Genomic DNA, 27,523 nt, shown 5'->3' on the forward strand with positions numbered 1-27,523 from the left:
CCCGGGACCACTCGCACAGAAGGCGAGAGCGTTAGCGACTGCTACTATTTGAAAACAACGACAAAAACGAAAGTTGGGGAAATGAATTTTCACACGAAATATTAGACACAAAGAGGGAGAGAGAGAGAGAGAGATCAGCGTGAGTAAAGAAATACGTTATTTTAGAGTAAGATGTGGAAGCCGATGATGATACTGGACGAATGAAGGAAAAGTATACTAGTATCAATTTATAAAGGTAACGATAATATGCAAGAACTGTGTAAATTACAGAGGGATTATAATAATGTCTCACACTATGAAGATCTAGGAAAGAATACTTGAAGGAAGGTTACTATAAGGAGTATCCAGACAGAAACTATGGCTACTAATAAGAGAGGTGGTGGTTTTGGAAAAATATGTGCGGCAGATGTATGAGGAAGCAGAGATCCAAGTAAAAAAAAAAATATTATATATATATATATATATATATATATATATATATATATATATATATATATATATATATATATATAGCCCTATATAAATGACAAAGTTTACCTATGGAAGTTTATCAGCAACAAAGGTCAACTCTAAGCCCATATTTGTTCACTCTGATAATGGCGTGTTGGTGAGGGAGATGAAAAGTAGAGCACACACACACTGGCGTTGACGCAATTGAGCAAACGGTGTATTAATTGTTGCATGCCGTCGATGTAAAATGAGGCTGGCTGCAGATGACACCAAAAGTTAATTGCGTTGTTATCCATGTCGGATGTAAAACGCTGGCCTTTAAGGTGTTTCGCAGAACTTCTGCAACGTATGGTAGTCTCCCGACATGTGTGCGGCCTTGCGTTGTCTTGTCGAAGGAAGGCATTTTTGTGAGAATGAATTTTACGACTTCGTTAGTGTCTGCACGTAGCTCTCGAGTTGACAATGCCTACGTTCCAAAAAAAAAAAAAATCAGAACCGTTCCAAAAGATGGTCACCATGACTGTCCTCGCTGAAGTCTGAATTTTGAACTTTTTATGACGAGGAGAAGATGAGTGTCTGTACTCCACGGACTAGTGTTTACTCTAGGGCTTGAAGTAATAAGCCCAGGACTTGTCACCAGTTAAGAGAAGCTTTAGAAATGTTTTCTTTAGGTGTTGAAACGGCTTTTTTTTTTTTTTTTTTTTTGTGCGCTTCTTTAATTAAGGTTGTAAGTTGATGTGGAACTCCTCTTGAACAAACTTCATTGAATTCAAGCTTGCCGCATATGATGTGATTCACTGTTTCCAGTAATATGCCGATCACTGCAAACCATTGCATCAACTTCCTCTCTTTCTCTCTTCTACTTCTCTGAAGTGGACACAGTTGTTATCATGCAGCCACAGGGAACGTGACTGTATTCCCCGTGCGCACAGCCCGAATCCACCTTCTCACTGCGTTAATGTTCACACATTCTTCCCTCGGATGTTCATGTAGCCATCATTAATTCTGCGACTGCTTCGTTGTCAGTGGAGTGATAAAAACAAAATATTTGTAAAACAGAAGATTTCATTTTGAGAGTACAAATATGCAAATACGTACAACAATCAACAACAAAATTACAGGGTTGGAGGCAAAACTTACTGAACAATCCAAGTATTTTGTTCAATTCTGAGCTTCGGCCCAACACCGAAAACTGTGGCTGCACTATCAAATGAATCTGGATTATGTCGACAAAAGGAACGCGAGCTAACCAATTACAAGGAGGCCACTTACAGAAATGAAACGACTTCATAATTTTACCCCTTTGACTTTATTAGAACCTTCTGGAAAGACCCTCGTAAATATCTTTCGAAATACTGCGGAAGAAACAAATTTACAGTCTTATTCTATGGGCTATAAACGTAACCTGAGCCAGTGCGAGCTCATCTCGCTGAAAGAGTAGAGGTGATCCTTTACCTGATGTCTTGCTTGATTACAACAATCCTCGTTTCTTACTGTTAGAGTAATAAAAAAGAGGCCAGTTACTTCGTGACTCAGGGGGAGCTCGCATGTGTTTCCTAGTTCTCTTTAAAAAGGAAAAAAAAAAGTGGTTTTTGTAATTTGCATGCAGCTAATTTGTATAAAACGTTCCGCGATGCGTACAATACAGGAAAATTTCCGTGATAATTAACAGTTTGATATTTTTTTTCTGTTCTTGAATATGTAACAGCCAAAAAAAAAAAGTGCTTTAACAATGACAACAGTGTCTGCTCAGGTGATTTATTAGGTAGCTTGTTAGCAAAGCATGCAGATGCAAGCAGAGGTTTATTTTACTAAAAACTGCATGTATTTAATCAGACATATGTATCTTAAAATACTTTATATTACTAGTTTTACGAAATCCTTCTCTAAATACAAATTTTAAATTTATCTTTACACTAAATAGATTTGAACTACTGTGTTACCTCGATCTACGAGATTTATTCATTCCACAACGTTAGTCATGCCAAGGAAGCCTCGTCTCTTGAACTGAAACGTCTCATAAAATCTCTACTGATTCGCTCTATAGTATTTTATACATAAATGTATTGATATAAAATCAATCAACACACGATTTTAGTCAGAATTTACTAGTATGCGCGCCACTGCATTAACTACAAGTGAAGAATGGATGAAGAGTGACTTAGTGGTAGTACTTACCTTCGGTGTAAGAAGTCCCCAGTTTGATTCCGAAGTACGTGAGTTATGGTGAACAATGTCGTTTTTTTTTTTTTTTTTTCAGTGATTTCAAAAGATTTTCCCTCTGGAGGAATTTCAATACACTAAGGGTGAAAAGTTGTATTGAGGAAATAGTGGGAATCCACCATAGGTTATATGAACTCCGGAAAAATTTTATTGTACCAGGGGTATTTGCCACTATTCCCTGAAATCATCTCTGTTCACAGTTTTACCCTGTTTCCTCCCACATTCCCATTCCCCACTAATTCTTTTCATAATTACTTACGTACATTAATCATCCATCTTCTCCATCTTATCGGGCATAGGACGTAAAACTGAAACATTTCACTTTGCATTGACAATTGAAGAAACATGTTTAAAAAATAAACATCTAAAATGATTTTTTGTATCATTTACTTTATAAAAATATCTTTTCTTTATATTCAAACTTGTTCATTATTCTAAATTTTAGTGATGAAGAAATTAAATTTAAACCCAGCGTTAAGAGAACTAAGAACGTGTTTTTCTTTAGCGTGGACGTTTCTTTCAACCAACTAACCAAGCTATACAACGTATTGGTTTGGTTTGGCTTGGAGGGAGTAAGATCCAACGGACAGGTATATTCTGAAATAGGAACTCGCGCAGGCTCTGACTCACTTTCTTCCCTGGGATTCGCGCTCATGAACCTCATTGAACTCAAGCTGGCTCAGACTCTCATTCACTCGAGTTCGCCATCCACAATGAGACTCTCGCTCATAAACCTCATTATACTCAAGCTGGCTCAGGCTAGAACTCGCTTGACCTCTGTATCATCAATAAGACTCGCGCTCATAAACCTCATCAAACTCGCGCTGGCTCAGGATCGCATTTGCTCGAGTTCGCTATCGTCAATAAGACTCACGCTCATAAACCTCATTGAATTCACGCTGGTTCACGATCGCGTTCGTTCGAGTTCGCTATTCTCAGTGAGACTCGCGCTCTTAAACTTTATAGGACTCACCCTCTTATTCGTTCCAGTTCGCCATCCTCAACGAAACTCGCGCTCATAAACCTCAACTCACTGAACTCACGCTGGCTCAGGTTCTTTCGCTTGAGTTTGGTATCCTAAATGAAAACTCACACTCATACACCTTTTTAGATTCATGCTTACTATCCTGAATATGAGGCTGATACTCATCCTCGAGCTCACCAGTCTCACTGAAGCTCTGGCTCGCTAGAACTCCGGCTCTGCCTTGCTATTTATTTATTTATAGGACTCGTGCTCACATGCGCTCACTATCATTGAGCTCGAGGTAGAGTTTCTGCGGAAATGAACCTCCGATTGTCCTTTGTGTGTTCCAAATTCAAAAACACAAGGATCTTTTAGTGAAGGAAAATTTCAGTATTAATAAACCACAAAAATACTCCGATCCTACCAATATACTAGGTTGTCTTTTGTTTGTAATATGAACTCTTCTCTATGATGGTCTGACAATAAGTAATAAGATATACATGGGAATAATAAAATTATGATTTGATGATAAGTTGCCGCATTGTGGGACGATAGGTACCCGTCACTGTCATCTCCACTAGTATCAAGGTTTGTTTCCTTTCTTTTGTTGTCCGACGTCCTCCGGTTTACATGTATCATTCATCACTTTTTGAAGTCCCTGGTTCTCCCCTCTTTTGTGTATGCGTCTCCAACAAAAAAACAAGCAATATCTTGTTCTCTGTGATGTCAGTGGGAAAAGAAGACAGCCGAGACAGAGCGTCCGTCTCTATTGTGTTATTAAGTCGATGGTCTGTCGCAACAGCGTTCGATAAGCCAGAAAAGAAGGGTCGACAGGCTTTACGGATTCTCTCGTGCAGTCGATCAATTTTTATTGCGAAACATCTTTTGAGTTGTGTGTGGTTCAGAACTGACTAACACATGCAGTTAGCATACTTCTTCATGAAGAACAACTTTCGTATATTTCAGCAGCATTTCTTACTACAGTGAAACCTCTTTAATGTGATCACCGAAAACTTTCAATTAAATTAGGTTGTCTGAAGAAGTGTCGCATCGTTTCGCTTTGATACACTTATAACAGATACATGTTAAGATTTGTGTCCGTCATTTTAGGCAAAATAAAGATCCTTGGTTTTCCTAATGCTCGTTATGCCTAATGATGGACAATAAAAAAATCTCTGAAATAAAACTGGAGGGAAATTACAAAAGAAAATTCCCTGCTATATGAAGAAATCAGAATTTAAAATATTATTATTATATACATATACCATAATCCGTGCAAGTCTCCAGGTTCTCTGCAAATTGCCTCCACGCTAGCGACATCTCTTGGCATCACGAAGAAGACAGCGATGCTAGCGACAACTATTAGCCTGACTATTAAGAATTAGTGTGACAGAGTGAGGTGTCTTGGGTTTATAATAACGATTAACAATATCTAAACGTTTTCACCTAAATGTTTATGCAACCAGTAACTCGTAAATGTTTTGAAGTTAGCATATTAGCGTTACTCGCAGACTGATATATTTTTGTTTTACAATAAAAATTGATTAATATAATATTAATCGCCAGTCAAGAGGTAATTTTGTGGAAAGTTTAACTTTTAACAGCTAAACTAAAAGAAAATAAGAAAAGTATTAAGAATATTATTTTTTTTTCCTTCAGAATCAGGCCTGCTGTTGTTTCCCATAATTTTACTTCGCATAATAATCATCTGTAATGGCTGAGGCAATTAACAGCACAAAATGCTAAGTTTCAATATCGTAATTTCTCCCGTTCCCCACGGTTCTTTTATTGTCCGCCATTTTAGGCAAAAGTATGATTAGGCAAAACAAGGATCCTTATTTCGCCTAAAATGGAGGACACAAATATTATTTATCTGTTATAATTGTATGAGATAATTGGTTGGGCGAAAGTACAATTAGTCAAACGACACACGATCGTCTAGAAGGTCGTCTAAAATGGGAGAGGAAACAGGGGGCAAAGAATCTTGATTTGTTGCTTGTCATCTGTGCGAGAAGCAAGAAGTCTTCTTGAACTGTTGTCCAATTTAATTCACAAACATCAATTTAAAGAAACAAAAAGGGGATATCTGTGAAATAGAACAATCAGGATCTTGAGATTGGCCTGATTTCATTTGATTTTAAGTTTAACGCCCCTTTCAGCAGCAAGGTTATATGAAACGGAACCTACTGATTAACGTAAGATCCGAACCACATACGCTCCCGCAGGGAATCGAACCTGGGTCTCCCATGCTAAAAGCGCGTACGCTAACCGCTTAGCCACAAAGTAGCTCTTTAGATTGGTCTTTTGAAGTATTTATCTAGAATTGTAATATGTTACGCACAATAGTTATCGAAATGTCTATGACCAACTTTTGTGTGATTTTAGATGCGGAAAAACACATAAAAGTCGCAACATTAGAGATTCCGTTAATGGAGATTCAATGCATTACCAAGGATTTTCAAACCAGGGAATTCAACTCCAATAGCTGGTATTGCAACTCAGTTCTAAAGTGTATAGTGTTTTCTGTCGCTTCCACAAAAAACTTCCGTACTGTGCTACAAACCATTAAAAAATCAGACTGCAAGCATGCTTTTTTCGTTCTTATTGTACATTTATACATTGTATTCGTCTATATTGTACATTTATAGTTTCATAAAGAAAGAAGGAAAGCCATTTGAAGATACCTAGGAAATTGATCTTAATGTTGACAGTAGTAGTGCTGATAGTAATAGTGCTATTCCAGTACATCAGCACCTCCATCCAGTGCATGTCAAGGTTAGGTGTATCTCCTATAATGATACTTCCTACTTCACATTTTTCACATTTCTAATCAGCTTTTTTTTTAAAAAAAAAATAATTTAGTACAGGTAACTGTTATCACTTTTGTTTTCAACTATTTCAAGTATTTTGTTATATCATTAAAAAAAATAATATAACGTCCCACGATTATGCTGGGGACTGTGATAATAATGAGCAAAATGGTGAAATGAAGAAACGGGAAAACCCCGAGAAAACCCACGCCCGTAATCCATTTGACGGAAACCTGGAATTAAACCAGGGACCTTATGCACCAGTCGTGAGCGCTCTACCGCTGAGCAACGGCGGGCCCCTTTTATTGTTTGCCTTACTCCCATAAAAATTCATATCACAGAAAATAAAAGGAAGCTGACTACTCTAACCTTTAGTTACTCTGCAAAACTCTTACCTGAAGCCATTTTTAAAATTTCGTCTTTTTCTTTCATTTTTTTTTTTTTTTTTTTTTTTTAATCTTGACTCGTTCCCTCTTTCAACCTAGATTTGGTCAGTTTATGATCGTCATCCGAAGCTAATCAAGATAAATACAGAGACAGAGAAGGAAAAAATTAAATAATTTTAATAATAATAATTTAAATACTCAGATAAGCAGTTAAAAATTTTCACTTACCTGATTCTATATAATCCCATCGAGAATCTAGCGTGGTTGGTATTGATCCAAGCGCTGTAAGAATAAGAATAATATATTATAATTCAAAACATGCCACATACTAAGGTTGAACAAAATGAATTATATATTATATATATATATATATATATATATATATATATATATATATATATATATATATATATATAAGACCAAAATTTTCCGGATTGCGGAAAATTTCCGAAATCCGGAATTGACCATCCCTAATAATATATATATATATCAGGTAAGAACCCCTAATATGAGACAGGCACCTAAATAGAGACCCTACCTACCTTGTGAAGCAAGAGATGCAATCTAGTGGAAGAGAGCTAAAGCAAAAGGAAATAGCCCATCACAGCATTGGAAATCACGTGGGCACGTTGTGTGGAGAGTTGTTAGGATAGCAGGCTGGAAGAAATTCTCTCTCTACGTTTTTTTTTTTTTTTTTTTTTTTTTTTTTTTTTTTTTTTTTTTTACGTGTAAACATTAGGCGCTGGAAATGGAGAAGAAAGTTGATATTCATTATATTTTTACTTTCTTTTATATCAGTGAATGTGCATATTGCAACATGCAATGAGTTTTCGGTTTTTTTCCAATTACATTTGAGATGGCGTTAATCATCTGTTTATCGGTCAAATTTCTTAATATGAGACCGGTCTCATAATGTGGCCTATATAGTAATATTAGGTCTCATATTAGGAGTTCATTTGTATTGCTATTTCTGTAGTCACAAAGTAGTCTGTCATATTTGACGCTGATGTTCATTGTTGATTCCCTATTGTGACAGTTACGTTGTACATTAAAACATTATTTATCTTTGCCTTCTGTTTTATCAAGGTGTCTACTAAAATTCCAAAATGAAATTTCGTGACTTTTTCGTGACCTTTTCTTCAGCAAATCATAAAATTTCCTAACATTTTCAAGAGCAAATTTAGGCGCGAATTAGGCCGAATTTTCATCCATGCGATAGAAACGTACTTTGCTTGCGATTTGGTAGCGTCTAAAGCCGACCATAGACATTTTGATGGTGAATTTTGACGTTTCATAAAACGAAATTTTCTAATCTGTACTTACATTTGTACAGTTAAAAAAAAAAATCGTGGCCCAAAAGCTAAATTTCGTGACTTTCATGACCGTTTTCTGATCTCGTGACTTTTTCGTGACATTCGTGACCGATAGACACCCTGTTTATGGAAAAAAAATACAAGGAATGTGAAAATTTTTAGTGCTTGTATTCTAAAATTAAAGAAAATCAGGACCATTTTATATTTTTGTGCTATCACAGGAGTTGGCTTAAAGACACTGTTGAATGGTGAATTAATAAAAGAACTCTTTTAAGAGTACACAAAAAGCCGGGGTCTCTTATTAGGTATCCCTCATAAACATGGCAGTGTAGAAACTTTGGTCACATTTTCCAACAATTTTTTATTATTAATTTTTACGTATTCCAATAGTTTGTATCGTAAATTAGAAACTACACAGAATATATTAGAGTAACAACAGTATTTGTTTATGCTTTAATTAACCACTATATAGCATCCTAACTTTTAGGATCTCATATATATAGGTTGGATTAAAAGTAATATCAATACTTTTCGCGTCAGGGAGTCGTGTCTAAAGATTACAATATTTCCGCAGCTGATAAGAGAATGTGAGGCAATGATATTTGGCGACTGTTAACGACTGTATGTTATTCAGACAAAAGCAGCAGTGCTGTAAAGCAGAGAAGGAAAGTGGAAATGTCCTAAAAAAAATATGTTTCGAAAAGATAAACAACGTACGCGGGTTTTGATTGAAGTGGCATATGGGCACAGTCTTTGCAGGAACTTCGTGACAAACTTTTCGCCAAAATGAAGCAACTTCAGGGAAAAACCTACGACAGAAGACAAACTATTATTATCCATGCCAAACGTTAGCCCCTGCGGGACACCGACAAAGATGGACGCCCTGACGATGTACGACGCCTTCCACACATTTGGCAGAAGGTGATAACGATGGAAGGTCATTAATTACACTGAAGGAATATAACAGATATTCTTCTGTACTTAAAACGAGGTAAGGATTCTAACAATGCTGTTATTACTTTATCCAACAATTGTATATTTTGCACCATTTTACCTTAATGGAATGACAAATTATTCGCTAGTAATATAGCTTCTATCCTTTCCGGGATAAATCAAAACAATTTATTAAACACTATTTTACTGCGTAACACTAATTTGCTTGCATGATTACTATAGGGTTTTCAAGTGCGATACAAAGAAAAACAGCCAGTGATTTCGAGAAATTGTTCATTGTAAGGAGAACAGAATATTTTATTAAACAACTACATGTTGTAATAGATTTCGTCAGGAATAAAATTAATACATATAACAATAGAAGATAATATACAAGAAATAAATATAATAATAATAATAATAATAATAATAATAATAATAATAATAATAATAATAATAATAATAATAATAATAATAATAATAATAATAATAATATATAACAACATTCAGTAATTCAAGGATTCGTTACGTCAAATATTTTCAAAAACTTGCTAACAAAATAATAATAAGGGGTAAAAGTAGATCTGAAAAGGTAGGGGGACGGTAGGTAGTGGCATGACGTCATGCCGTCCCCCTGCCTATCTTTGCCCAGTGTATATTTTTAGGAACTCCGGGGACGCCGTACATATATTTTGGAGGTGGGGGTACGGTGTCCCGCACTCTGACCCCTGATTATAATAATAAACGAAGTATTGATTATTAATCTTTTACGTATTTCTTTCTCCATGCTCCTCTTTAATTTTAGTTCACAGTTACATCTCAAATCTTCATTCATAATGATAAATAGAAACTTATTTAATAGAACAATCAATTGTTCTACTTTTTGCGCTTTAACTGTTATATCCTACAATTCATTTTGTTCATTTTTCCTTTAATTTTTTAAATACGTACATTTCATTTTCTTCGCATACTTTAGTTAGATTTTCTAACATGTTAGTTTTCAATTCAGATCTTCAATAAGAGGTTCTTCAATACTGGAAAACATGTTACTTTCTCTTTTTTTTCTTCTTTTTTTTTAAAAAAAAAGAAAAAGAAAAATTGATATTGTCTCTCAAATTTTGTAGTATTTCATAAATTGATAAAAGAAACAATATAAATAAAGTTTAGTATATATTACACTTGGTTTAATCAAATCAAACGAGTTCTCATATACGAAGTAAAACTTACCATACGTGCCATACGTGATCTGTCAAATAATCGAACATTGTCGGGGCCCCGGTGGCTCAGTGGTAGAGCGTTCATCTCTGGTGCTTGGGGTCCCGGGTTTGATCCCAGCCCCCGCCAAGTGAACTTTGTGGTGGACAAACCCCGTGTGCATGGGTTTCCTCGGGGTTCTCCAGTTTCCTCCCACTTCCTTCATTCCACCATTTCATTCATTCCTCATAATCACCGTCTCCTTTAGCCTAACCGATATAACCGTGGGACGTAAAACTCAAAGATTTCATTTCATTTTTCGAACGTTGTCATTATAAAGTGTTAGTAAGAGGGCACGGTGGCTCAGCCGTAGAACGCTTACTTCCGGTGATGGGGTCCCTGGTTCGATCTCGCCAAGTAAGTTTGTGGTGGACAACATCATGTCCGTGTGTTTTCTCGAGACACTCCCGTTTTCTCCCACATTCTCATTCCACCAATTCTTCCATTATAATTAATGTTCCTTAATTATCGTCTCCTTTAGCCTATCACATATAATCGTAAGACGTTAAACTGAAAGATTTCGTTTCATTTACAAAATCTTAGTTACTTGCCATTATCACCAGAAGGCAAAGGGAGACGGGTCTGCCTTTTCCTTTGAATAATGTTAGGCTAGTCGCATATCCAACAGAAACAAGGTCAACCAAGACGGAGCACAGGCAGGAAACTATGTTTATTGAGATTTTGACCTACGACGAAGAAATTGGATTTGTTTGTGTGTGTGTGTTGCAATTTTCAGGTTTCCTGGGTGCATAAGAAAAGGGAAGTTCAATACGTACGAATTGTGCTAGTTGGTTGGTGATCTTTCGACATCGCAACTATTACTTCCTTAATGTGTTTGTGGCTACGCCACTGTATAAGGACACTTCTTAATAGAGTAGTTAGCTTGAGATGGTATTATATATATAGGCGTGGATCCCAGGGGGGCTAGAGGGGCTATATCTCCCCTTGACGCTCAATATACACTGGATAAAATGGGCTTCAATCCTACTTCCTTTACACTGGGTAAGTGGCAAACTATGGTTTAGGCCCTCCGCTCATCATATACTGGATCCGATCCCAGCAGAAAGAGGCAATTCTTCGGAAAGTGGTAGTATGGGTGATTCTAAGCAGAAAAGTTCATATGAACCTGGGTCCTAATCTCAACGGTTTGAGAGCTACAGGTTGTGAACCATTTTTGAGTTCATGTTACTTACTACTCAGCCTGTGTTTATTCTACAAAAGTCAGATACAGCGAATTTGAAAGGTGATGGAATTGCCTTTCCAACGGTATGCAAAATGTAGCAGTGGTGTCTGAAAAGGGGGTTATTAAGGAAAAGTTAAGATTTATGTAAAGGAATTGGATGGCAACACTGATTCCCAAATTTTCCCTCAACTTCCCTTCCAAAGACATGTTGCATACCTTTGGAAAGGAAATTCCATCACTTTTCGAATCCGCTGTGTCTTATCTTTGTAGAATAAATACAGAATGATCAATACACAATATAAATTCAAAAATGATTCACAACCTGTAGCTATCAAACCGTTGAGATTAGGACCAATGTTCATATGAACTTTTTTGCTTAGAATCACTCAACCATCTTACCATCTCCCAAAACATTGCCCCTTCCTCCTGGGACACCCTGTATTATAATATATATATATATATATATATATATATATATATATATATATATATATATATATATATATATATATATATATATATATATATCGCTGTTTAAACCAATCGTTTAATTGGATTCTTTGTACTGAAAGGAAAAAGTCCGTGGTATTATTGCCGTAGAGTTGACGTACTAGGTAGAGATAGGCATTAAATGGTTACTCTGACCAGCAGTGTAAATATAATTATTTAGAACTTCTATAAATATATAAGAATCAGAAATGAATACACGGTGGTATGAATCAAAACGAAAAGTGAGAAAGATTTGTTATCAAATAGAGAGATGGTAATAATTTATGCTTACCATTTTAGTATATTCATTGGTCAATCATCAAGATTTCAAAAACCTGAGTTACGTTGTGCTACATTGGAATAGGTTATTCAGGTTCCGTTATGTAAAATTAAGTTTGGTTACTGTGTAAATGTTTCTAGGCCAATTTTAAGCAAATTTTCTGTAAGGAGTCAAAAACGCAGCACGTCATTCGTCAATAAATAATCGCTAATTAATAGCACTCGCTACGAATATTATACAAAGGACATCAAAACAATAGCAAATATCTTATAATTTCATACACGGTTAGGCGTTAAATCAATGTTCAACTTCAGGGGGAAAGGTACAGTGTAAGAGTTTTACATGGAATAATTTAATTACGCTGAACTATTGAGCAGTAATGTCATTTCAAGTTTTGCTTAATAGGGAAGGGGCAGGCAAAATTGTTTACCGATGTAAGTCGTTTCACGCTTTTCATTAGTACGTATATTGCAATGCTATTGATTCACAATTATATCAGGAGAAGTCAACTTATTCCCCTGTTCTCCATAAATCACGACTTGGTTTGACTGCCCCCAAGGATGTATTGGATATGAGGTGTCATGAAAAAAGTAAGCTGAACTATTTTATTAGAAACAAAGCAATACGTTTACATGGAATTTGAGTTAAGGTCCTTCAAAGTACTGCCCCTGACTAGCAATGCACTTATCCCAACGTTGAATCCATTGACTTTCTGGAAGGGCGTTCAACTGCTCTCTCAATGTCAGCGATAGTGTCAAAACGTCTTCCTTTAAGCACTTTTTTAAAGTTTCATGGTGCTATATCTGAAGAGCACAGTGGATGTGAATAGACAGGAATATTTTTTCGGCCAAAAACTTGCGAATCAAAAGCAAGGCATGGCACGGCGCGTTTTCGTGGTGAAGAAGAGCCATTTATCCATTTAATCGGCGATTATAACGCTTTTCACAGATCCATACGAGACATTTAGCTACTTAGAAAGCTCTCGAATAGTTATTCGCCAGTTTGAACAAGTCATTTGCGACATTTTTTGTACTTTTCGTCTGATTTTGACTTCGATGGATGTCTCGATTGTTGCTCGTTTTCAACGAACTCCATGCCGCTTTTGAATCGCTCATACCACTTGTAAACAATCATCAATGATCAATGATCAATGACCACTGTTTCATCGCCATACACTGATTTTAACATTTCGTGAGCTTCTTTGGCACTTATTTTGCAGTTTAGAACAAAAATTGTTGGCGCGCGACAGAATCTTAAGAGGCCTCATTCCGCGAAATTAAAATACCGCTAATTTTATAGTAATTATGTGATATCTTCAAATAGATAAAAGATAATTGAAATGTGGAACAAGAGCGCCCTAGACAATATTATTTTGCGTGAGGTACCATTATCACTAGTCATCTAGTGGCTTTCCGTTTTCAGCCGTTTAGAAACGCGAAAAATAAATGTCGATTTTCAAAATGGCTCTAAATCGAAAGCAGATAAGTGAGTCGTGATAACGGTATATCATGTAAAATGATATTGTCTAGAGCGCTCTTGTTCCACATTTCGATTATCTTTTATCTATTTGAAGATATCACATAATTATTGTAAAGTTAGCGATATTTTAATTTCGCCGGGATGAAGACTCTTAAGGTGTTGAAATGTGCAACAAAGAAAACCACGCCGCACGGCTTCATACTCAATGGCCATTGACACCTGAGCCAAACAATTCTCTGCGGCATTTTACAAAAGCACATATACTCTCCCCCCTCCCACCCCCGCAAAAAAATACCGCCAAAGAAATAAAATGACAACATAACAAGGGAAATACAGTTGAATGGAAGGGAAACTATAAATTTTCTGCTTGGGGAAACGCGTTAACAAAGATGTCACCACACTTGCCCTGTCGTTTGGTTTCCCATAAAATTCTTTTTCTTCTACTTCTTTGGCCTCTAATTTTCGTTGTTCTTGAAACAGTGGCATAAAAGGCAGAGAAAAAAAAAAAAACAATATTCATGCGCAGGAGTCAAGTCTGTCACGGGATTGTTCGTGCTGTACAAATATCAGTTGTAAACACACAACATATTTACAATATTCTCAGTTTAGACAGTTGGCGTGACCCGTTTTGACTCAGGAATTGTTGTTGAGAAAGAAATGACGTAAAAACGAAAAACCAACAACTAACTACAAGAGTAGAAGAAAATAATAATAATAATAGGAATACTATTTGTTCTTTCTCAAATTATGTAGTTACACTTCACCACTTTAGAAAAGATTAATTAGTCAGTCACGAAATCGAGGTACAAAGGCATCGTGGGAAGGTTGAATGCGGCTACAGAAAAGGTAAAGGATCTTCTTGGAAACTCAGGAAGAAAACGTTCTAACTTCAAGAACTTATGTCACCAGTTTTCATTTTTGGAGAAAATGGGTCCATGTGTATGCTACTAGCTGAAACGTCCAGTCTTCGCACGGGAAAAATAGGTTTATGAAAAATATTTGAAAGAAATATTTGAATATCCACCCCCTTACGATATGTATTTGAATAAAAGTACAAAAAAAAAAAAAAAACAGCTCAAGCTCGGCTCAAGTAACTATGTTCAAAACTGCATTTCACATGCTGTCGGGCGTTATTATTTGCGAAAAATTTAAACTTCATTCCTCGTAAGAATAACTTTTAAATCAAATTGAATTGATAAAATTCTCAGGTCGACCAACCCAGATGCTAATTATGCTCAAAAATTCACTTTAAACGGTTCACAGGTTTTCTCACTTCGTTCATTTTATGAATGCAAAATGGGAAATTAAAGTATTTTAGAAATTACCCTCGTTTAGAAGCAGAATTTTTAAAAATAGTGGGGCCCGTGACTATTTCTTTAAATAAGGAAATTACATACTAATTTTCATTTACCCATCATGAGAGGCTTTTAAGAGGCTATTTTTGGCAAATATTTTAAACTCCCCCTTAGGGTACCCATTTTAAAGGAAGTGGTATGATAAAAACTCGGCTCTAGAATAGTGCTACGTTCAATAATCTATTTCGAAAGATTCAGCTATTTGCCCGTGATAAGAGGCACAACGTCACTTTGAATACTTAAAAATAACAACTTTTCTCCTCTTCCTTATAAGGAAATTTTAAAAATTCCGAAATACGTATTCCATTACATTTAGTAAAAAATTTACAGACCATTTCCTGAGTAAATAGTGGGAAATTTTAATATAGAAACTGTTCCCCTTTCCCCACCCCACTTAGGAGCAGAGTTTTCAAAAAATGCTTAAATATGCATTTCTTATTCTTAGTTAAAGATTTCAAATGCCGAACTTCGCACTTCGAACCTAAGCAAATCTTCGAATTAAGCACTTCTGAATAAAGAAAGAAATTTTAAAATTATAAAAAAATGCTCCTTTTTCCACGGCTAGGAGTAGAATTTTCGAAAAGTGAGACCCGGGTTCGATTTCCGGCAGGAACTCATGTGGTTCGGATTTCATATTAAGCAGTAGGTCCATGTCTTACATAGCCTTGCCTCAACCCTCTTTTACATCAGCTTAAGATATTATTTCAAATTTATTATTCCTTACTTTTGTGGAAAAGGAAGTACAGTGATACCTAGAAATACGAACTTAACTCATTCCAAAAGTCTGCCAAAGCTCCCTGAATTTTTCCCCTTTTTAAAAATAATTAATATATGTTCCTATGTTACTCGCTCATCTGCATTCATTTCATATACAACTATGATTATAAAATGAAACCATGTCAACTTGTGCGTAATCATATCCTGGAATGTTATACAACCGTGATTAAAAGATTTAAAAATACTGGTTGTCGAAAGACAACGGGCACAATGAGAATTCCTTATCATAAAAAGTGGCAAACGTCTCAGTGCGTCACACTAATTAATAATAGTAAACTAATAGATGTCGCTACGTGCGCAATCACTCGGCTGCCTGACTCTAATAGGTATCGCTACCTGAAAAATAGTTGTGTATAATGATGTCCCTCTATTATTTGCGCAAAAAAAAAAAATGTATGAAGTTTCGGGTGGTTTGGTGGTTCAACAAGAAAAGTTTTCGCTATTTTTTTTAAAAAAAATTAAAGTATATTTAATTGGATGTTTGCAAAAACAGGCAAGCGGTCTTTCTGGAAGCATGTGTGAACACAGTTGCCCTTCAGTACGTCTTAAGTGCCAAACAAATATGGACGCGAGTCTGGGTAAGGTGTGTTGCACGAGTTTGGCTGACGAAAATAATACAAATGGATAGTGTTTCCATGGTTTAAGACAATAGATATCTTGTGTTTTTTGTTCACAACGAAAAATATAGTAGTATTACGTGAGCTTTTAGTATTCACTTGCATGTGTTGTGTTTGTTTTGGTGACAGGTAGTCAATCATGGGTAATCATCCCATTGCAGCGAAGAGGAAATGACGTTTATTAAAAACAAACTCCGTCAGGGAGATAAATCAATGGGATCTATTGCAAAATTGATAGAACGGTCAACAAAACTAGTGTTTTCGGTTTTACAACCAGCTCTCATAACTGATAATAGACCGTGGAAAACAACTGTTGCATTTGACAATTTGTTGGTCTGTACGAAATCGACCCTTTCACGATGTCCTTCCAATTGTACGTCGAGATAAATGCACTGAACAGCAGAAGAACAATACAATACGCTGTTCTGTGAGACTGTTAAATTCTCAGTTACGTGCTAGGGCTCTTAGGAAAGTGCCGTTGCTACCTAAGAATATGTTTGGAACGAGATCACAAGATGTTTGGAACGAGACATCTCGACATGGTCGGGAAAGTTAAGGAAAAGCAATGGCGAAAAGTATTGTGGAGTGACTAAACGAATATCCATTGGTTTGCATCCAACAACGAGATGAATGTTCGAACGCTAGTCAATAGTGAATTGAACCGAAATATACTAAAAGGACCAAGTGTGGGAAAGGGAATATTATGGTTTGGAGCTATTTCTCCTATGACGGTGTGGATCCGTTGTCTTGAATTAAAGAAACTATGAACAAGATTTTTTTTTTCGTGATACCTTAAATAGTGTTATTTTGCCGTTTGCTGAAGAATATATGACATTAAAGTGGGTATTTCAACAAGATAATAACCCTAAACACAAGCAAAGCTCCAATTTGGTGAAAAGGTGGTCTAAGGAAAACAAATTATCCGTCATAGAGTGACCAGCCCAGTTGAGGAGGATTTTAATCCCCTAGAAACCTTCTGGAAAATTGTTAAGGTTTTACACAAAAGAGAAACATCACAAACAAAAATGTAGACCCTGTGAGAGGAAGTACAAAAACCTTGGAGCTCTATTCCAAAAGCAACGTGTGAGAAATTAGTTGATTCTACGAACAAACGGTGCATAAACGCCACGCTATTAAGTACTAATTTTTACATGTTAAGGAACCAAATTTTGTTAATATTTTATTTATTTATTTATTTATTTTTTGGTAACGTTCACGTTTATGATCAATATTATTTTGTTTTGCTCGTTGTTTGTAACATCAAATCAATATGTTTTAGTTTTTAAAAGGTGAACCAATGTCATGTTAATTTCTCGAACTCTAAAACTTGTCAAAACCATGGGACGTAAAACTCAAAGATTTCTAAAACTTGTAAAATAAAGTGATATTGTAAATGATCTTCCAGATTTCAACTCACGTTTATTTATTCAGAATGACATGAAATTTGACGTTGAATGACAGAAAAACTCAAAAAGTTTTTGTGACTGGCAAAGCTTATGTTTACTTATATTCTGTCACTAGGGCGACAATAAATCAAGATGACAGGAAACAAAGACAGGAGAGAATTTCGTGATCTCGAACTTCACGTGGTAAAACATTCTGTAATTAGTGTTCAATGAAGTTTCAGGTTAGATCCACCAAGCGGGCACTCATTTCGTAAGTGGTACAGACAACTTGAAGAAAGTGGATGTATGTATCTACAAGAGGAAATCAATCGATCGGCCAGGAGTTGATGAGGAAACAGTTGATCATGAGCGTGCGACTATCACTAGAAACCTACAGAAATCAACGGTTCTTACAAGCAAAAAGTTGAACTTGAAGCACAAAATAGTGTGGAAGAATCTGTGAAAATGTTTATTTCACCCATACTGATTCAAATTGTTGCAGACGCTTAAACCTACTGACAAGGATAAAACACTTGAGTTCTGCGTTGCGATGCAAAACCTTGTGGAAAGAGTTGGTTTCACTCAGTTAGTTGCGTTTAGTGATGAGGCTATCTTCCTCCTTTCGGGGAAAGTAAACAAACAAAATGTGAGGATTTGGATTTTCGAAAATCTCCGATCATGAAGAACATATCCGTGATTCCTCACAAGGTGAACGTGTTTTGTGCAGTCATATGTAAAAAAGTGTATGGTCCCATGTTTTTCGAGAAGAACACTCTACACGGACTTTCCTAGCTTCACATGCTGCAAACAAGGGCTTTCTCGAAGCTAGAAGAAGAAATCGAAAATATTACTTTCAAGCAGGATGAGGAACCCCAGATTGGCACAGGGATGTCAGGAAGAACTCAACAAAAGGCAACCAAATCAATGGATGGCAACCCAATCAATGGCAATCAAGCAGAAAATATTATGTTCTGCTTCTTTGACTCCCCCGGTCATCCGATATGTCCCCATGTGACTTTTTTGTGGGGTTACGTTAAAAACCAAGTGTATCAACCACCCCTACCTAACAATAAGTTGAGTTGATTTTGAGTTTAACGCCCCTTTCAGAAGCAAGACCATGAGACGGGATCTACTGGTTAACGTGGAAGTTGTATCACATGTGCTTCCGCCGGGAATCGAACTCGGCCCCCACCTAACAATTTACCAGTACGGATTCAAGAACCACTTGCATCTATTGACTATTCTGAGAAGTTGGAAAGGGTGTGGTAAGAATTATACTATAAGATTGGTGTATGCCGAATTACAAAAGGCACTCATATTGTTATTCTTTGATATGGAACATAACGTGTATGTATTTAAAAAAAAAAACTTTGGAGTTTTTCTTTCATTTAACGTAAGTTGCATGACATTGTGAATAAATAAATGTGAGTTATTAAACTGTGAAATCTGCAAGATCATTTACAACACCATGTCATTTACAATATATATAATATTATAATTGATCTTCCAGATTCGAACATGAATTGAATAAAATGGGGAAATTCTAAAATCCTGAAGTGATCTTTTTCTTTCAGTTTTTGACAAAAGTGCGACAACTTTGAAACCTTCAGCTTTAGTTCCAGGTGGTGTATAATTTCGAAACCACCTCTCAAGACGTCACTTATTCTTTTCCCTCCATTTTCAATGAATGCCACAATTGGCTCTTGAAAAACAACAGATAAGATCAAAAACAGTTTCTCTTCTCAACTCAAAATATGGATGGAAAAAAATCCGAAGTGGCCTGCTTTTCATCCACTTCTTCTAGCATTCTGTTTTCTTGAAATGAAATTGTGATGAAAAAAGTAGAAAAGAAATAAGTGATGCCAATTCCCACGAGATCTCTGTTTGAGACAGTTTGCAGCCGTTCTGTTATGCTTTTTTTTCTTTTTCATTCTTTTCATGTTTCCACAACTACAGATCTATCTCACTCTGCACAGACAACAAACCATTCTCTTCACGTGATAAAACTCTAGCAAGCACACACAGACTCACTCCCATATTTCTTTCTTTCCTTCTCTCTCTCTCTCTCTCTCTCTCTCACACACACACACACACACACAACAAACACAGAGGAGAGAGAGAAAGCAAGTTGCTTGTCTGTTGGCTGGAGATGCGATTTGTTCCATCTTGTCAAGAACAGAAGCAGATGCTGATCTATGCTGCGGATGGACTCCACTAAGAATTGCTTTTCTGGAAACCCAGGGAAATAAAACATACTGTTCTCAAGGAGGATGATACTCCAGTCTCTCTCTCTCTCTCTCTCTCTCTCTCTCTCTCTCTCTCTCTCTCTCTCTCTCTCTCTCTCTCCCCTCCAGGATTCCTTGTTGTCCGAATGTAATCTACTTAACATGTAAAAGTAAATGCTGTAAGGCTCTCTAACAAATCATCCACAACTTACCTTGCATGTGACATTGTGGTGTTTGGAACGCTATACGTTGATCTTATTGGATATAAGGCACTATAGACATTGCACTTTGATTTCATCAAGGTATTATGGATATTGTACTTTGATTTCATTAGGGTACTACGGATGGCGTACTTCGATTTCATTAAGGTACTTTGGATATTGTACTTCGATTTCACTAAGGTTCTACGGATATTATACTTTGATTTCATTAACGTGCTGTGGATGTTGCACTTCAATTTCATTAAGGTACTACGGATATTATACTTTGATTTCATTAAGGTGCTGTGGATGTTGTACTTTGATTTTATTAAGGTACTATAAACGTTATACTTAATTTTATTATAAGGTGAGCGTAAAGGCTCGAGTATCGCTAGTAGATGGAAGAATGTTTCATCTACCTTTCCTTCATAGGGGGAAGAACATAGGGTATCTTTCTAATGTGGAATCCAAATGGCTGGTGCGATTGAAAACAATTCTATCAGTTTAGATTGAAAAACGCCTATTTCCAACAACTTCCTTCTCTTTCCATTTTTGTATCTTTACTTATAAAGGAGTTGACCTACGGTCCCGGACTTTTGATATACACAGTACTGAGAAAAATATAGAATGTGCCTTCATTCTGCCTCCCTTAGAAGCTGAATTTTCTAAGAGGATCGGGTATATGTCTATCTATTTTTAATGAGTTTATAAACCAAATTTCATCTTCCTAATACGAAGGTCTAGTGAGATACTTTACTTTCCCCCTTTTAAACCTCCTTCTCCCCTTCAGGATACCCATTTTAATGAATGTGGCATGATAGAAACCAGCCCCGAGCCAAGTGCTATGTTCAAAAGTTCACTTCAAGCTGAGATAGTGAATTTGATTAGTGGTAGGAACTTATCTGGTTGGTTCACATCTTCCGTTGTAGGTCTACGTCTCAACTAGCCCGAGTGCTGAGAAAGAAATGGTCAACTGCAAATCAGCCAGCCAATTCACGCTTATATATTTTAGCTTGGGAGCTAGAAGGAGTCTGATCATAAATACAAATAAGTTATTTTAAAAAAGGGTGATCAGTGTGACCAAAAAGCTTACGCGATTTTCCCAACCACAAGTCACATGACCTTTTATTGAATTAAGGATATTTACACAAGAGATACATACTAAGCCATTGCACTCCTATATTATAGATAAAACTTCAGAACATTACTTTATTCACGATTTTGAACTAAAATCAAAAAATGAATAATTACTTCATTAACGAAAAATGCTAACACTTGTACGCAGGGATGCCCGCAGGATTTTTTCACGTGGGAGAAAGATCGATTCTAAGGAAAGCAAAAAACCGATTCCAAGGAGGCGAAAGACTGACACACACGCACTTACAGAAAATGAAATGAAATCTTTGAGTTTAACATCCTATGATGCTCTTTAGGCTCAGGTAGATGGATGATTAAGGCAAGTGAATGATGATGGAAGAATTAGTGAAATGAAATGGGAGTACCCCCGAGAAAACCCACGGGCACGATGTTTGTTGCCCAAAACGAACTTGGACGGGGATCAAACCAGGGACCCCCACGCATTAGAGGTAAGCGCTCTACCACTGAATCATCGTGCCACTACACACATTTACAGTCGCGAATATATACACACTTTGATACACAACACATCTTTATTAATTACAGTAGATAAACTATATCAAGTACTATAATATATGAGAACAAATTAGTATGTTTTGATTTGTATTTCCATGAACTGAAAACCCTTCGAAAATCCACAGGGGGCAACTGCCTTTTCCTGTCCCTGCTGTGGGCGGCCATGCTTGTACTTCAAAAACCCTCTATTTTCTGTATTGGCTTAAAGCATATATGCTCTAGATATAATTAGATTCAATGTTCATACAAGTATCCTAAATGGTCAGGATTCAAGAAAATGGACTGTCGCACTCATATGAGCATTAACAATTTAAATTTCTCATACACGTGCTGAAAAGTATTCACGTAACACACAAGGCCAAACAAGCTATTTGTCAAAAAAAAAAAAAAAAAAAAAGAAAATGCATTAATAAACATGACTGCTGAACACAACTTTGTTATTTTTGACAACACACGAGTTTCAAAAATCCAAGTATAGAAAATAGAAGGGGAAAGTGGTCTAATGATAAAATGGATAGGAAATTCGCATGTCCGTCTTCTTAATTAATGAACTCTTTGCATCTGTTGTTGATGGAAAGGGGATAACGAAGAGGTAGCCTACCCATCAAGATAGCGTTGACAGGCAGAACAGAAATAAATCACTCAAAAGGAAACATGAAAACGTCTGCTACTTTCATTCAAATGAATGACTTAATTCCGATTGCAAATTACATTCGATATGAAGTGAAATATGTGCTTGAAAACCAAAAGTCAATCATTATTAATCATTATTTATGAGGCCTTGGAAGAAGTAAAATTGTAAAAAAAGACCGCAGCTTGAATTAAACACGTCCTTCATACACAGATCTATTGTTTTTGTATGCTTTTCCTTCTGTAGCATTTGTAATTCGATTGACATCCGTAGAAACCGAGATATGTGCAAGAATTTAATTACATGTCCTATGCAGGTGTTTCAAATTTTGATTTCACACCATTTATATTCTCTGTCTAGTCATGGATATTGTCCATTTTCCAGTCATATTTTTTTTATTTCTTCCTTACTTAAAAAAAAATCTCTACATTGCCTCTGAAATATGGATCTTTATTATAATTTCCTCCAGACTGTTTTGAATATTTTGAAATAACTGCAATATATATATATATATATATATATATATATATATATATATATATATATATATATATATAGTAGTAATCGCATGACTTGGCCTAACTTTTTGGCCCCTGGGTCCCTGCCTCAGGACCCATGGTCCCTGGCCGGGGTCAATGACCTAGGGGTACATAGGACCACCCCCTCTAAATTTTGGCAGGGGTACCTTGGCCCACCCCCTAAATTTTGGCAGGGGTACATAGGATCACCCCCCTTAAATTTTGGAAATTGCCAAATCTAAAAATTTGGTATGGTAGGGTAGGACCATAGTATGTACCTCTATCAGTATTGGGGGTCTATGTCGTTCCCTTTCATGGGTAAAAAATTGCCAAAAATTCAAATTTCGGAGGTTTTTGACCTAATTTATCCCCTTGGATGAGGTGTTATTACCCTATATGGTTATATGGGCGTATACAGGGGTCCATTACCTTTCATAAGACATGGGTATATTAATGCACCCCTTGAAAAATTTGGGAGGGGTACCTTGGCCCACCCCTTCAATTTTGGAAATTGTCCAATTTCAACATTGGGTATTATAGTATAAGACCCTAATATGTACTATGATAAATTTGGGTGGTCCACCTCATTCCCTTTTAGGGGTACATAGGACCACCCCCCTTAAATTTTGGAAATTGCCAAATCTAAAAATTTGGTGTGGTAGCCTAGGACCATAGTATGTACCTCTATCAGTATTGGGTGTCTATGTCGTTCCCTTTCATGGTTAAAAAATTGCCAAAATTTAAATTTCGGGGTTTTTTGACCTAATTTATCCCCTTTGATGAGGTATTATTACCCTATATAGTTATATGGACGTATACAGGGGTCCGTTACCTTTCATAACATATGGGTATATTAATGCACCCCTTGAAAAATTTGGGAGGGGTACCTTGGCCCACCCCTTAAATTTTGGAAATTGCCCAATTTAAACATTGGGTATTATAGCACAGGACCCTAATATGTATCATGATAAATTTGGGCGGTCCACCTCGTTCCCTTCTAGGGGCACAAAATTGCCAAAATATAAACGTAAGCAATACGTTATACCACGTGTTTGATTTTTGGTCGATTTTATCCCCTTTGATGAGATGTTATTACCTTATATGGTTATATGGTCATGTATAGGGGTCCATTACCTTTCATAAGATATCGGTATATTTGTACACTCCTTTAAAAATTTGGGAGGGGTACTTTGGCCCACCCCTTAAATTTTGGAAATTGCCCAATTTAAACATTTGGTATTATAGTACCGGACCCTAACATGTATTATGATAAATTTGGGTGGTCCACCTCGTTCCCTTTTAGGGGTACAAAATTGTCAAAATATAAACGTAAGCAATACGTTGTACCACGTGTTTGGTCTTTTGGCCCAATTTATCCTCTTGGATGAGGTTTTATTACCTTATATGGTTATGTATAGGGGTCTATTCCCTATCATAAGACATAGGTACATTTGTGCACTCCTTTAAAATTTTTGGGAGGGGTACTTTGGCCCACCCCTTAAATTTTAGAAATTGCTCATTTTATATATTTGGTATTATAGTACTGGACCCTAACATGTATTATTATGATAAATTTGAGTGGTTCACCTCGTTCCCTTTTAGGGGTACGAAATTGCCAAATTTTACTACAACCACGTGTTTGGTATTTTGGTCCAATTTATCCCCTTGGATGAGGTCCTATTACCTTATATGATTATATGGTTATGTATATTGGTCCATTCCCTATTATAAGACATGGGTATATTGATGCACCCCGGAGGGGTACCTTGGCCCACCTCTTTATTTTGGAAATTGCCCAATTTAAACATTTGGTATAATAGTATAAGACCCTAATATATATTACTATAAATTTGGGTGGTCCATCTCGTTCCCTTTCATGGGTACGAAATTGCCAAATTTTAGTACAACCACGTGTTTCGTTTTTCACCTAATTTATTCACTTGGATGAGGTCCTATTACCTAATATGATTATATGGTCATGTATAGGGGTCCATTTTCTATCATAAGACATAGGTACATTGATGCACCCCGGGAGGGGTTCCATAGCCAATCCCTTAAATTTTGGAAATTTTTCAATTTAAGCATTCGCTATCATAGTACATGACCTCAATATGTATCATGATAAATTTGGGTGGTCCACCTTGTTCCCTTTCATGAGTAAAAAAAAATGCCAAAATATAAACATAAGCAATATGTTGTATCACGTGTTTGGTTTTTGGCCCAATTTATCCCGTTTGATGCGGTCTTATACCGTATATGGTCATATGGTCATGTATATAGGTTCATTTCCTATCATAAGACATGAGTACATTGATGCACCCTTTAAAAATTTGGGAGGGGTATCTTGACTCATCCACTCAGTTTTAGAAATTGTTTAATATAAGCATTTGGTATCTTCGTACAGGTCTTCAATATGTACCACTATAAATTTGGATGGTCCACATCGTTCCCTTTCATGGGTAAAGAACTACCAAAAATTAAATTTCGGAGGTTATTGACCCTTTGATAAGTATTTAGCACGTTATATGGTTTATTACCCTTATATGTTTATGTGCCCTTTTAAATTTGGGAATTATCAGGTAAAATTCGGTAAACGTTTTCTAGGACCCATTGGTGTTCCTCTTATGGCCAAATATTCAAAATTTAAAGGTTATTGACCGACTTTATTATTGAATAACTACAGGATTTATTACTTTTTCATAAGACACAGGTGTATTTGTGTACCAATCTTAAATTTTGGGAGGGGTACATTTCTTATTGTCATATCAATAATTGGTAATTGGATAGTATCTCATTCATTGGGTAAATCATTATGATCACGTGATCAGTTATTGACCTATGATGGGATTAGGAGTCCAGGACATTGGTACATTTAAACTTTGTAGGATAATTTGAGAATGCGTCATTGGTTTCGATTATTACAGCCAAATATAAACGTAAGCAATACGATGTACCACGTGATTGACCTTGATGAGGTAGTGTACAGGGATACATAGCTAACCTTATTGAATCTTATGACTCATAGTCTTAAGGGAATATATGCTACAACACTGGCAAAGTTATTGTTAATGCAATTTGATTGGTTGATCACTATCTTTCGTGCAATCTGATTGGTTGATCACTATCTTTCGTGCAATCTGATTGGTTGCTGATTTTCAAATCTTTGCTGTATTCAGTTTTATGTTTTGTTTAACATTTAAAAATCTTGGTTTCGTTCAACATTTTGCACTCACTGATAAATATGATCAAAACCGTTTATTTGTTAATCGAATAGTTAAAAAACCGGATAAACTTTGACGGTTAACCGTGAAACGTAAAATTTTTTAGTTTGAAAATTTTTTGTTTGAAAGTTTTTGTTTGAAAACTCTTGTTTCAAATTTGTTTGAATTTTTTGTTTCAGAATTTTGTTTGAAATTTGTTTCAAAATTTTTTGTTTGAAAATTTTTTTGTTTGAAATTTTTTGTTGCAAAATTTTGTTTGAAAATTTTTTGTTCGAAATTTTTTGTTTTGAAATTTTTGTTTCCAAATTTGTTTTGTTTAAATTTTTTTGTTTCGAAAGTTTTGTTTGAAATTTTTTGTTTCAAAGTTTGGTTTGACATTTTTTAAAAGTTTGTGCACTCGTTAGTAAAGAACCGGAACTGTTTAGAGCAAAAACCTCTGGCAACATTGTGGTGCAATAGTACACGTCAGAACATGATAATGCAACGTCATCAGTTTTGCATCATATATAAGTATCGTTCGAGTTAGTATTCATGATAACATCATCATGGCTACTTGTCTGCAGTTTCTAAACACACGTGATGTAATGAAATCATTTACCAAGATTACTGATTTACAACAGAATGTACCTTATAGAATCTTAGCTAGCCAAATGATCCCTACAAAGTTTGGATTAAGAATCGTAGTGAAGCTTGAAAATGATAAGAATATAATTTTACCAGCAAGATATTTTCCCATGGAAGCATCAAAACAAGAAGAACTGCTGCGTTTCTTAAATTCTGGATCTGTATCTTTATGTTACAAAGGATTCTTGGGTCGAAGTCATCAATTTGAATTTAGTACATAGCCGGATTCGTCAGCAATTGTGATGAAATCATGAATTCAAACGTCAGCACATTCCTTTGACATAGTTGTATGAATGTGGTTGGTCAGGATGACGTCAGCAACTGTGATGAAACCATGAATTCAAACGTCAGCACATTCCTTTCCAATGACGTCAGCCGTAGTTCTATAAATTAACCAATACCGTGAAATCATTTGAGCAAGTGCTTTTCAGGAGGAAAGATGTGTACTTCTAACGATAAAGAGTTCATCTTCGCAAGCTATTATCCAATAAATATATTTCAAACAAAACATGTGATGATTGGTATCAGTGCTAGAACATTTGAACCTGTGATT

The 27,523-nt window shown here is 36.0% G+C and overlaps 1 protein-coding gene across 5 annotated transcripts in view; it reads right to left on the reverse strand.

Moving 5' to 3' along the window:
• LOC145683971 (uncharacterized) overlaps positions 1 to 27,523 on the reverse strand; it is a 537,083-nt gene that overhangs the window by 138,965 nt on the left and 370,595 nt on the right. For all 5 annotated transcript variants that reach the window (XM_081755704.1, XM_081755703.1, XM_081755705.1 and 2 more), the window contains one exon: positions 7,062 to 7,115. In XM_081755704.1, the coding sequence (XP_081611830.1) occupies positions 7,062 to 7,115 (54 nt within the window). The remainder of the gene's footprint in view (positions 1 to 7,061; positions 7,116 to 27,523) is intronic.

This window comes from Thermobia domestica, chromosome 4 (genome assembly GCF_964235325.1).
Source record: "Thermobia domestica chromosome 4, izTheDome1.hap1.1, whole genome shotgun sequence".
NCBI lineage: Eukaryota > Metazoa > Arthropoda > Insecta > Zygentoma > Lepismatidae > Thermobia > Thermobia domestica.